General features: G+C 40.5%; 1 protein-coding gene across 2 annotated transcripts in view; it reads right to left on the bottom strand.

Annotated features, from left to right (window-relative positions):
* Positions 1-12,543, bottom strand: part of DNAH5 (dynein axonemal heavy chain 5) — a 283,808-nt gene that overhangs the window by 122,944 nt on the left and 148,321 nt on the right. For both annotated transcript variants that reach the window (XM_027074356.2, XM_053202043.1), the window contains exons 36-41: positions 8,154-8,332; positions 7,352-7,539; positions 6,825-7,019; positions 3,257-3,391; positions 2,307-2,414; positions 244-397 (exon numbers count right to left, since the gene is read on the bottom strand). In XM_027074356.2, coding sequence (XP_026930157.2) covers positions 244-397; positions 2,307-2,414; positions 3,257-3,391; positions 6,825-7,019; positions 7,352-7,539; positions 8,154-8,332 — 959 coding nt within the window. The remainder of the gene's footprint in view (positions 1-243; positions 398-2,306; positions 2,415-3,256; positions 3,392-6,824; positions 7,020-7,351; positions 7,540-8,153; positions 8,333-12,543) is intronic.

Below are 12,543 nucleotides of genomic sequence, written 5' to 3'. Positions count from 1 at the left end.
TCATTCTGCAACATACAATTGCTTCAAATCAATACACTGTACACATGAAACTTATACAATACTATGTGTCAGTTATATCTCAATAAAGCTGCAAAGAAGTTTTCCCCTCCAGTTCATTATTATAATACACTATCTCTAAAATGTGCCCAATAATCAGTAGAGCATGTCCCTCTTGGAGCATCCAAATGTGTCACAGTGATTTAATGTGTTGCCCGGAGCAACATAGCTTGACCACCCCCTTACCTGTCATGGCTTTCATCAAGGTGTGGATACAAGTGGTCTTCCCCGCTCCACTGGGCCCCAGGGTCATCATTCCGTGTCGCACTCTCTGTGTCTCAAACAGCTGGATAACTTTCAGTTTCCAAGGAGGATGGTTAATTAAACCAGCTTCTTCAACCTGAAAACATAAACAAAGCCCCACATTGGGCCACTTCGACAGCAATCTGGACCTTCCACTGAGCTCAAACTAAGCACAGACATTGAGGAGGGGGATAGAGGAAAGACAGTTACTATTTAACGGGCATGGAGTTTCAGTTCGGGGAGGTGAAAAAAGTGCTGAACATGGGTGGTGACGATGTTTTGCACAATAATGTGAAATGTACTTAACGCCACTTAACAGTATACTTAAAAATGATTAAAATGCTAAATTTTAAATTATATATTTTACCACAATGAACAATATATTGCTGGGGTGCCTGGCAGGCCCAGTCAGTGGAGCATGTGACTTTTTATCTCAGGGTTATAAGTTTGAGCCCCATGTGTGGCGTGGAGTTTACTTAAAATAAAAAATTTATATATATATATGGCATATATATATGCAAAGACCATAGGTTGAATATTCAAAATGTTATCCCAAGGCAACAAGAAACCTCTGCATTTGCCTTTGGGAATTGAATACATTTATATTAATACATCCTTGAATATATGTCTTAGGAGCAACTTAAGAATAAAGACTCATGTATCAAAATGTATTTTAAATGTTTAATTTAAAAGGTGATATTTAATAACTGGAAAAGTTGGTAGCACACCTAGTTGACTGAAATTCCATCTAAAACTCAAACTGTCTATAAATCTACTGAGTTTTTATGTCAAACACACACATGAAAGTTATTCTGCCAAACACTAGTCTAAGTTCAATATTCATAATAACACTACAAGATTAGTACTGTCACTATCTTTCTTTTACAGAGAAGGAAACTGAGGCACAGAGAAGCCAACCAATTTACCCAAGATTATTACTTGTAAAGTTACAGAGTGGGAATCCGAACCCAAGAAACTAAGCTCCGTGGTCCATGCTCTTAACCATCATGCTACGCTTAACCCCACTATAAATGATGTTTTTATTTTTATTTAAATAATTGTTGGATAATAATCACATGTCATTTCATGCTATGTATATGCTCTTCAGATTTTTCATATGCTACAAATTACGCTGTTAGTCATCTTATACATTACTTTATACTAAGCTTTTTAGATAATTCAGCCATACGATGATAATTCATTTGCAAAATGAATTATCACTCTTACCTGATCAGATTAAGATTTTTGTATCTTGATTTTTAAAAGGAAAATATCCATTAAGTACTGCCGTATTTGATTTTTGTTAACAAATATCTTAAACAAATTGAAATGTACTTTATAAATGTGAGCCAATCACTATTTCTATAAAACTTTTCTTCCCCCAAACTCTTCTTTGCAGGAAAGTAAACCGTGGCACAAGGTTTACATGACTCGTCTTCATTCCTAGGAAAACTAGAAAAACGTACAGCTGCACCAAGTCTCATAGGAAATCCAGACACCTAATGCCTCACATAACATGGCAGATCCCCAGAGCCTGAGGAAGAAATCACAGGTGATCCTAGGCCTGGGGGAAAAGAATGACAGTTGAGGAGCCACGTGAGATCACTGCGAGTGACACTTCAGGGCGGGAGTCCAGAGATCAAAGCCATGCGGAAGCACCAGGGCCACAGACAAAGCCAAGTCGAGGAAGACTCGCCAGCCAGCTGAGCCCCACTCGCCCCGCTCGCTCATCATACTTCATTTCAGAATCTGGTGCGGCATGGTTTCCATCCATAGTGGGCCCACTAATATGTGGCCAACCAGATGTGCTTGTGGGACAGCAGGGGACTGTGTGGCTGGAGAAGCTCTGTCAATGGCGTGTAACAGCCTCCCCGAAAACAGTAGCCATCATCTTGGGTGTTGTTCTTGAAACCCACGGATCTGCAATACATCAGCTGCACCTGACACCCATGAAATTCGGATGAAAGAGACACGGACAGAGCTGGATGTCCTGAGAGATACATTACCTGCCTACTAATCGCCATCGCCAGTTCAGGGTAACCTGCTTTGTCCAGAAGAATATTTGGGAAGAGATCTTCAATCAAACTCAAAAATAAGGGTTCATCTTCATCAATCTAAGAGAGAAAAGAAAGAGAAACTGGACCAACTATTTTGGCACAATCATAACAATGCACAGATAAACTGAAAATGCTGAACATACCAAATTATTTTATGATAATAAGTAAAATGTCACCTTCATTGAAGTGGAAGAATATGTTCCTCATGTTTCCCATAAATTAAAAATTATTTTAGAAAGGAAAGGGGGAGGAAAAGGGAGGAAGAAGAGAAGAAAATGAAGGAAGGAGATGAAAGAAAAGAAAATAGTGCCCATATGACAACCTCTCCATAAAATAATATTCAGTTCGGGGAATTACCACATAACCTACAATTTCTAATTGAAATTTTAAAAATAATAATTGAAATAAGAGATAGTAACAAATTCATGAATTGGAATTTGCTCCACCCTTTTATCTTGAAAAAAAATATACCATCTGTCACCCTGTACATAGATTCACTGACACTGAACAATTGATTTTCAGTCTCACCTATGAAATGAGAGAGTGTGAAATTACACACTGGTTAAATTTACATATCACTTCCTGCTGGGTTCTACAGACTTTAAAGAAGGTGAGATTTTAGCTCTAAAACCCAAAAGTATTTCAAGGTATTTGGAAACTTAACATGTGGATTTTTAAAAATCCATTTGAATTCTATCGAAATAGGCAGATGTTAGACTAGATATGAGTTACCACAAAAGCAACGTCTGAAAAAGTCTAAAGTTAGGCTCTCCAGCACTTTGGCTGATTATTAAGCATTTTAAATGAGTATTTTAAATAAATATTTCTAAATCTCATTTGTGCTTAGCTAGCTGAACTGATATCTAAGTTGGTGGAACATTTCCATCTGTGAATCTTACTAGTTTAGAAAGATTCATGTCTCGCAGAACACGCATGACGATTGTTGATTCCGTATCTGTGGGGTTGGCTCTTTTTGCGGCTCCCAGTGTTCGCAGAACTGACAGAATGTTCCGCAGACCAAAATCATAATGTACCTGAAGAATGTGAGGTACAGCGGGCTTATTTTCAGTATTAACTTGCGCATGAAAACGATACAAACTTGACAAAAGACCTCTTCACAATAACGAATAAATGCTAATTTTCCTTTAGAAAAAAATTGTAGTTAGTGAAGCAATAAATTTTTATCAGTATGTATTTTTAGAGCAAACTGAGAATATCCAAAAGAGTTCTCTCATGGACAATCACTAATTTAAGCCCTTAGATCAGAGCTAATAAATATATCTTGACAGGGAGAAAGGAATAAATTTCCTCTTAGAGTATACACGTCTCCCTGAGCCTCTTCTTAATCAGTCATCCATAGGAAAATGTCCTCATATCTCTAAAGCTAAAACTCTGAACCAGGAATGTGTGTATATATACATACACACACACACTGATAGGCAAAAAGACAGGTTTTAAGAAGGAAGAAAAGTAGTCCTATTCTAGGATTACCTAGAGCGGGGAAAAATAAGGACAAACCAGAAAGCCAAGCCCCAGCTTTGTTATTCCCTTGATACACACCTGTAAAAACTCAAATCATAACAAATTTTATCACCTATAAAGTGAATAATTAAAAACTGATTATCTAACCACTATGGAAAACAGTATGCCAGTTGCTCAAAAAATTGAAAATAGAACCACCATAGGATCCAGAAACCCCTCTTTTGAGTATATATCCAAATAATTGAAAGCAGGATCTCAAAGAGGCAGTTGCACACCCATAATGACAGCAACAGTATTCACAACAGCCAAGAGACAGAAGCAACCCAAATGCCCACCTTCAGATGAACAGGAAAATGAAAATGCGGCATCCTTTCTTCAGTCATAAAAAGGAAGCAAATCCTGCCATATCCTCCACCACGGGTAAACCGAGAGGACATTATGCTAAGCAAAATAAGCCAGTCAAAAAAGACAAATGCTTACAATCCCATTTGCATGAGGTATCTAAAGTAGGAAGATGCATGGAAACAAGTAGGCTGTTGGTCATCAGGGGCTGAGAGAGCAGCAAGAGAAGAATTTCTATTTAATGGGTACAGAGTTTTGCAAGATGAAAACGTTATGGAGATCAGTTTCATAGCATTGTAAGTATCCTGAATACTACTGAACTGTACATTTACGAACGGTGAAGATGGCAAATTTAATGTTATATATGCTTTACCACATAGAAAAAAAAAACAATTAGGGGCTAAGGTAACTGGGAGCAGTATGCCTCACTTCAGACAAATCATTTGGAGGATGGAGCACATAAAAATATTTGGACTGAGTTCCCGCCTTCAAGGAGTTTAAATTCTAATAGAGGTAAAAAGGTAAAAATGTGAGCAAACTCACTAAAAAGTGACCATGACTTGAAAGTGCTGATGTGTGGAACTAATTAAGGAAAATTTCTCAGAGCTGGACTCAGTTAAATCTGTGGGCATGAAGTGAGATTCTTGGAATGCTCACCCAGAGATCAGCACGGGGCCAACTGTTTTGGGCACGTTGGCTCATTTCATGACAACGACCTATGAGCAGGGCTGTGGGCATGAAGAAAAGTAGAAACGAAATAGTAGAGAAGAAGGAGACAGGAGTCAGTGATGTGGGAGTTTTCTACATGCAAGAAACAGCATGGAAAAATATTTCTTTGACAGAAGAAAAAAGGAGAATGGGTGAGTAAAGGCTTCAATAAGCAGAAGAAACAAAGAGCATTTTCAGTGGGAAAGTAATTTAATTGAGCTTGGGGTATAAAAAAATAATCTAGAGTCAAAGAAGTTTGGAATGGAGACTAGAGTAGAGAGGAACCAAAGTATTGTATATGTTAAGAGATTTTATTTGTGTTACAGTTTTATGTTTATTGCAGTGTATTATTATTTAGTGTATTCTTTCAGTAATTTTTATTTATATGTCCCAGAAATTTGTGGCATGATCTCCACCTCCTGGTGTCTGTGTCCCTGTATAATCTTTTCCCTTTGAGTATGGTAGGAGCTAGGCTTGTTTTAACCAATATAATACAGCAACGATGACTGGCCATATGTAATTTCCGTGTATGTGTTCATGTGGTCACATTACATAAGATGTGTGATGGTTAATTTTATGTGTCAGTCTGACTGGGTCACAAGATGCCCAGAGAGCTGATTAACATTATTTGTGGGTGTGTCTCCAAAGAAGTTTCTGGAAGAGATTAGCATTTGAACTGGTGGACTGAGTAAAGAAGATGGCCCTCCCCCATGTAAGAGTGCACCATTCAAGTGCTGAGGACCCCAGTAGAACAAAAAGGTGGAAAGAATGGATGGATTTGCTCGCTCTGCCCTACTGCTAGGCTGGGATATCAACCACTGCTGTCCTCAATGCTCCTAGTTGTCTGGTGTTCAGACTTGGACTAGAATCTATACCATCAACCCTTCAAACTACGCCATCAGCTGGTCTCCAGCTTACAGACAACAGATCATGGAACTTCTCTACCTCCATAACTGTGAGCCAATACCTTATAATAAATTTCCTTACAGGTATATACACATATATCCTATTGGTTCTGTTTCTCTAGAGGATCCTAATACAAGACCATAGCACTCATCTTGCCAGAACCTTTTTCCCTTGCTGACTTTGAGAAGGCAAGTGGCCGTGTTGGGGGATCCCATGTGGCAAAGAATGGCATTCAGCCTGCAGGAACTGAGGTGGCCTTCTCCAGCTGACAGCCAGCAAGAAACAGAATCCCTCAGTCTTTCAACCTCAAGTAACAGAATTCTGCCAACAACCTGAGTGAGCTTAGAAGTAAATCCTTCTCCAAACAGGGAGCCAAGACTTGACTGATGCCTTGTTACCCTCTAAGTAGAGGATCCAGCCAAGATGTACCAGGACTCCTGACCTACAGAAACCATGAAATAATAAATTGTGTATTGTTTTAAACCAGTAAGTTGTCACACAGCAACAGATAACTAACACAAAAGTAATACATGATTAATCTCATGCCTCTTAACTGCAAAGCTGCATGATGTCAGAACCTGCTACGCTAAACAGTACAGAAAACTTAGCAAAGAAGTTACCATAGATAAAATAGACAATTGGCAAAGCTTGGCCCAATATGTCGAAGATATTGGAAGTAAGAGGAGTAAATGATTGAGAGGCTCCTGAAAACCATGAGGACGCACAACACATATTATGATTAATGTACAGGTGGGATAAAGAGCAAGTATTAATATTTATAATTCTTTGGCTCTTAAATCAGTTCAGATAGTACTCATCTCATTTTTATGCTGTAAATATTAATTTACTTAAATGTATTTCAGGAAACTATGCATATAAAATTGATTTCATAACAATACAACTTTGTACTTTGTATCCGTAAGGTAATCTGTCAACAACCCCAGTCTACAATTTTTTGAAATGAGCAAACCTCACTGAATAGAAAAACTAAGTATGCATAAGTCCAGAGAGACTTTCAGAACATCACACCTGCTTAGAAAGCTGCTCCTCACACAGCTTGTAGAGAGTATAAAACTTCCTGGCCAAAACGACGTTGTCAATGAAGCCGCAACTAGCCAACTTCACCCTGATGATAATCTGTCGGTCGGGCACCATCATGGCCACGGAGCGGAAGTTAATCTTCAAGTTTTCAGGAAGCTCCTGCCGTCCAGCATAGCCAGGATTCTGTACAGAAAATAAGACCCACAGATGAATGACACAGTCATGGGGCAACACACACACATTAGCACGGCACTAAAAGATTCATTATGTCCACACAACAAATCTGGACTGACAACCGAAGAACTCATTTACATATCTCACTCTCCTTTTAGCTGGAGAGACTACATCACAAGTTATTAACATGAGCTTTGTTTAACACCAAAGGCCTTCACACAGCAGTTAAAATTACTGTCGCAATTTCCATTCATGAAAAATAAGTGACCTAAGACGAGGGAAATGCATGAAAGCTGTGAGATGAAGGCTGAAATTCAGCAGCTCTTCTTGTGGTTCCTTACCATGGTCAGGAAAAGTCCAAATTCAGGGTTCATAGTCACATTATCTCCATCGGTAAAAATAAAAGACTTTTTGCGCTCCTTTTTGCAAGTCAGAATAATGGAAATTTGCTGGGCTGCCACTGACAGAACTGGTAAATCGATACGGTTAAATTCATCAAAACAACCCCAGGATCCAGACTGTGCTAATCCTTCGAAGGGAAATTAAATAGAAAATCCAATTAGTATATAATTTCGGAAAGCCAAGGAAAAGAGCATTTTGCAGCTGCCAAGACAAGCCAGAGATAAGTCTGTTCAAAAATAAACTTGAACAAATAGATTATGCATAAAGTGCCCCCGAAACAACTCACAATATGGCGCTCTGTCTGTAAACAGCCAACCTGCAGGGATAAAGGAACATTACAATGGCAAGTGATGTTGACATTTGATCCACACAAGAGTGGTTAAGATTTGGATTTTCCAAAAAGTTGTACAAAGTTGAAAAATGACACTGAAATACAGCCAGTTGTTGAAAAATAAATCTTTTTTTTAACGTTTATTTATTATTGAGAGAGAGAGACACAAAGCATGAGCAGGGGAGGGGCAGAGCGAGGGGGAGACACAGCATCTGAAGCGGGTTCCAGGCTCTGAGCTGTCAGCACAGAGCCCAATGCGGGGCTCGAACTCACAGACCGCGAGATCATGACCTGAGCCAAAGTTGGATGCTTTACTGACTGAGCCACGCAGATGCCCCCCAAAATAAATCTTAACCAGATATTCTACCTCAGCTTTAAATTTCTCATCAAATAAAAAATATAACCCTCACCTTTAAAAATCCGTCCAAGTCCTCGGAAATCCATCTGGTCGGAACAATTGAAAACCACGACATACTTCCCGAGACATCGACCCATATCTTTCGTAGTTTCTGTTTTTCCTGTTCCTGCGGGTCCAGTGGGAGCTCCTCCCATGCTCATTCCCAGAGCTTGAGCCAACGTGATATAACACCTGGAGGAATAGAGACATCACTAGAACCATGCCCCCCGGCACCTAGATGACACTTCTGGGACATCACAGTAAAATGAACTGTGCACAAGACTTAAAAATGGAAAATTTAAGCCACTGTCCCTACATAGCATTTCCAAAACTGCACCCTAATATACACTTTCCTTATGGATATTTGTTAAGGAAAAAGGAGGGGCTGGCCTATGGTTAACTCAGTTTGAAAACTCTTAAAAAGTTTCAACAGGCTTTCTCATGACAACGTACAGCGTGAGATTCTCCAAATGTGAAAAAATAGTACACAGCATTTCCAAAACTTACTTGGCAATGTTTTTCACAGAAATCTACCAACATCTAGAGAATAGTGTTCTATGAAACAGATTGGGAACCCTTAGATCAATTCCCTTCTGGGAATCTAAGAGTCAATAATTTGATGTACTTGGGTACAAATGATCACATGAGACAAATCACACATTGCTAAATAATCATATCTTCAATCTATTTCTGGGAGTGCCTACTGTACTTTGCACATACCTTCTATTATCTCTTATCACATGATATTAACAAATAAAAGACTCTGATGAGGAAATACAAGAGTGCCTGGGAAGGAAAAAACTACCCTGATAACTCACTGATGAATCACTCAGTTCTCCAGCATCACCCAGTGCTGTCAAAGTGATGAATCTACAAAGTGATGAAGTTGAGGGCTTTCCTACAGCGAACTCTATAAAGCATTCATCTGGACTTGAAAAAAATTTCAAAGGAAATAAAGTGATAGTCCAATGTGAAAGGTGGGAATAAACAGCAAGCACACCAACCAGGGGTCCTCCAGAGTCTGTATTTCATTGGAAGTGGGTTCCTAAAAAGGCAAGTAAATGACTTAGCCGTGAATGTATATGGAGCCTGGAAATGGAGAGGACAATACAGGAGAATGCCCAAGCTCACTTTGATTTTGCCTTTTAATTCAAAGTTTTATTTCCCGCCTTGCACTTTCGTCATCCCTTGCGGAGCAGTCTCTAAAAATAGTTAACACGTTGTGCTCCACCTACATTATCTCGCTTAAGCCCAGAGAATCCTGCAGGGAAGCTACTGTTGTTTTTCCCACCTTACAGATCAGGAGAAAGGCTCACAGAGATGGAATTACTTCTCTCGAGATCGTGGTAGCAGAGCCGAGATCCGAGCCTACCTTTCTGGCGGCAAGCCCTCAGCTGCCCGGCTCGAGAACACATCCACCCCGCCAGGGTAAGAAATAAATCTCCGAGAGCTCTGACCCCCAGCTACTCTGTCTTGCAAACCCTCTTTATAAATGGGACCATTTGGGTTTATATTTGAATTGAAGCAGTAGTAAGTTGTTAGGTTGCCTAAAAGAAGTCATCCTATTCGTGCGGAAAATGAGCAGGCAAGCCAGGCGCTTTATCCCTGGAAGTATTGGAAGTATTGGTTGCAAAATGCTGGGGAATTTCCCAATGCAATCATGGTACACACATCAAGAACATATTTTTGTTTCTTTTCTTGGGGGGTTTAGTTATAGACTCTGATTATAGGACGTACTTAAGGAGAAACAGAAGGAAACATTGAGAGGCACCTGGGTGGCTCAGTCAGTTAAGCATCTGACTCTTGATTTCAGCTCAGATCATGATCTCATGGTCATGAGCTCGAGCCTTGCATAGGGCTCTGCACTGGGCGTGGAGCCAACTTAAGATTCTCTCTTTTCTCCCCCTCTGCCCACCCCACTGGTACTCTCTCACTCTCATGCTCTCTCTCTCTCTCTCTCAAAAAAAAGGAAACATTGATAAAGAATGTGTTATTGATGATTGCGAATAACCATAATCATAGCAACAATAATAATGAGTAACATTTACTGAATGCCAGGTCCTCATTACCTACATCTGTCACCTCTAGTCCACACAGTGATTCCAAAAGGAGGGAATCAGAGAGTTTAGGTGTCTGGGCCAAGACGATGCAGCTATTAAGGGCAGAGTCCAGTGGTCAACACACAAGTATGATTCACAGAAGCTGTGAGAATACTTCAGAGAAAGGCACATGTTTTTCTGTTTAGACCCGTGTACATTTCTTATCAAGCAGATGAGAAACTTCTATAAGCCTTTGATTCCTGCTGCCCTCTGCCTGAGTGACAGTGTAGTAAGAATGATTCCTGTCTTCTCTGCTTGTGCCCAGAGTGGAAGGAGGGAACGGCCATGAAAAAACACCACGAGCTTTCAGAGAAAGGCACTATATGTTTTTAGTGAATTAGAATAACTATTTTATCATCTGGAACAATGGCAACTCCATCCATGTGATGTTGAGCTTCCCAGAGACTACAGCCACCAACGTTGTTGACTTTCCAACGGGCAGTCAGCAAAAGACTGATGAGATATCAATGCCTCTGCCCTTTGATTTTTGTAAGGATTAACTTTAGTGAGGAATTCTTCGGGAAAAGGGCAGGAATGCTTATGGTGGAATCTCAGTGACCGGCAAAAAAAAAAAAAAGTAACTCACTTCTCCCATAATCAAGAGAGTTAAAGAAAAATAAGCAAATGAACATTGAGGGGGACACAGGCTGAAACAAACCCTGGAATCACTTCCACTTCTATATTTAACAAACACCTAAAGTTCTCTAAAGTTCTCAAGTTCTCTGGGGTGCGTGGGTGGCTTAGTCGGTTAAACATCCAACTTTGGCTCGTGTCATGATCTCACCATTTGTGAGTTCGAGCCCCATGTCAGGCTCTGTGCTAACAGCTCAGAGCCTGGAGCCTGCTTTGGATTCTGTGTGTGTGTGTGTGTGTGTGTGTGTGTGTGTGTGTGTCTCTCTCTCTCTCTCTGCCCCTCCCCTGCTCACATGGGTCCTCTCTCTCTCTCTCTCTCTCTCTCTCTCTCTCTCTCAAAAATAAACATTAAAAAAAAATTTAAAGTTCTCAAGCTTTTTTGATACAGAAAGATGTACAAGACAATGAATATAGTGAAAGAATTAAGATGCAGAGAAGTTTGTAGACTATATACCAATACCTATATGTAAAAATTAAAAAGAATTTTGACATACTAGCATTTGAAATTTCTAGAAGAGGAAATAAACTGTTAAGTGTTAAAAAAAAAAAAGGAGAAAAAAATTTACTCTCACACTTTCAACTTTATGTCCTTTTGTACTATTTAAATTTTTCATCACAAAGATGTGCCTCTGAAAATAAACATTTCATTCATTCATTCTGGAAATGCTTATTTAGCACCTATAATGTGACAGCACCCTTGTAGGGGCAATAACAAGTCACAGGAAGTCCATGCCAGCTCTTTAGCTGACATCTTAAAGGAAGGTAACAGGTTATTCCAAAATAGGAAACAGAAACAATGAAGTTGGTCAGGAGGGCTAGGGGGAGTGTGGGGGTCTCTGCTTCTTGTGGTGGGTCTGAAGTGCCCTCTGAGGTGACATTTGAACAGAGCCCTGAAGGTGAGGGAGCAAGCCATGCCAGTACTGAAGGGAAAAAGAGTTCCAGGTCAAGGGGACAGGAAGGGCAAGGGCCCTGAAGCAAGAGTGTGCTGTTCTAGAACAGCTAAGGAGCAAGTGGCTGGAGCTGAATGAGGAAGAAGAAACAGAAGAATAGCTGGGGCCACATCAGGTCACTTTATTTTGGGTGACATAGAAAGACAGTGCAGGGACTGAGGCAAAGAGATGACAGAATAGGACTTCCAGTGTCTGAATTGAGAATAGACCACAGCGGGGGGGCAGGGGGGGCCGGGCAATGGCAGGAGCAGGGAGACCAGTCAAAATACCGTTGCGAGAATCCACGCTAGAGATTATGGTGGTTTGGAGTAGCATGGTAACAGCAAATGGGTGAAAAGTGGTCACATCCCAGGTGAATTCTGGGAATGGTGCTGAGCAAACTTGATGACAGAGGGGGGGATAATAAAGCAAGAGAAAAAGGAAGGTATCAGAGATGCTCCAGGCATTTTGGCTTGAGCGACCCAAGGATGGAACCGCCATTTGCTAAGATGAGGAAGACTAAGGAGGGTGTGTCTGTGGGGGACGATCAAAGCTGTTAACTGTGAATTCCGGGCAAGCATCCAAGTGGACACGTTGGACAGGTACGTGGACAGATGTGTCTGGAGCTCAGGGGAGAAGCCCGGGCTGGGTGCAGACTGGGGAGTCCACATCTGGATGACACTCGCAGCCACAGGAGATCACCAGAGCAGCCAGCGTAGACGGACAAGACTCCTGGCACATT

Source organism: Acinonyx jubatus, chromosome A1 (genome assembly GCF_027475565.1).
Source record: "Acinonyx jubatus isolate Ajub_Pintada_27869175 chromosome A1, VMU_Ajub_asm_v1.0, whole genome shotgun sequence".
NCBI lineage: Eukaryota > Metazoa > Chordata > Mammalia > Carnivora > Felidae > Acinonyx > Acinonyx jubatus.
The sequence above is the reverse complement of the archived record's forward strand: the minus strand, read 5'-3'. Positions and strand labels throughout refer to the sequence as shown.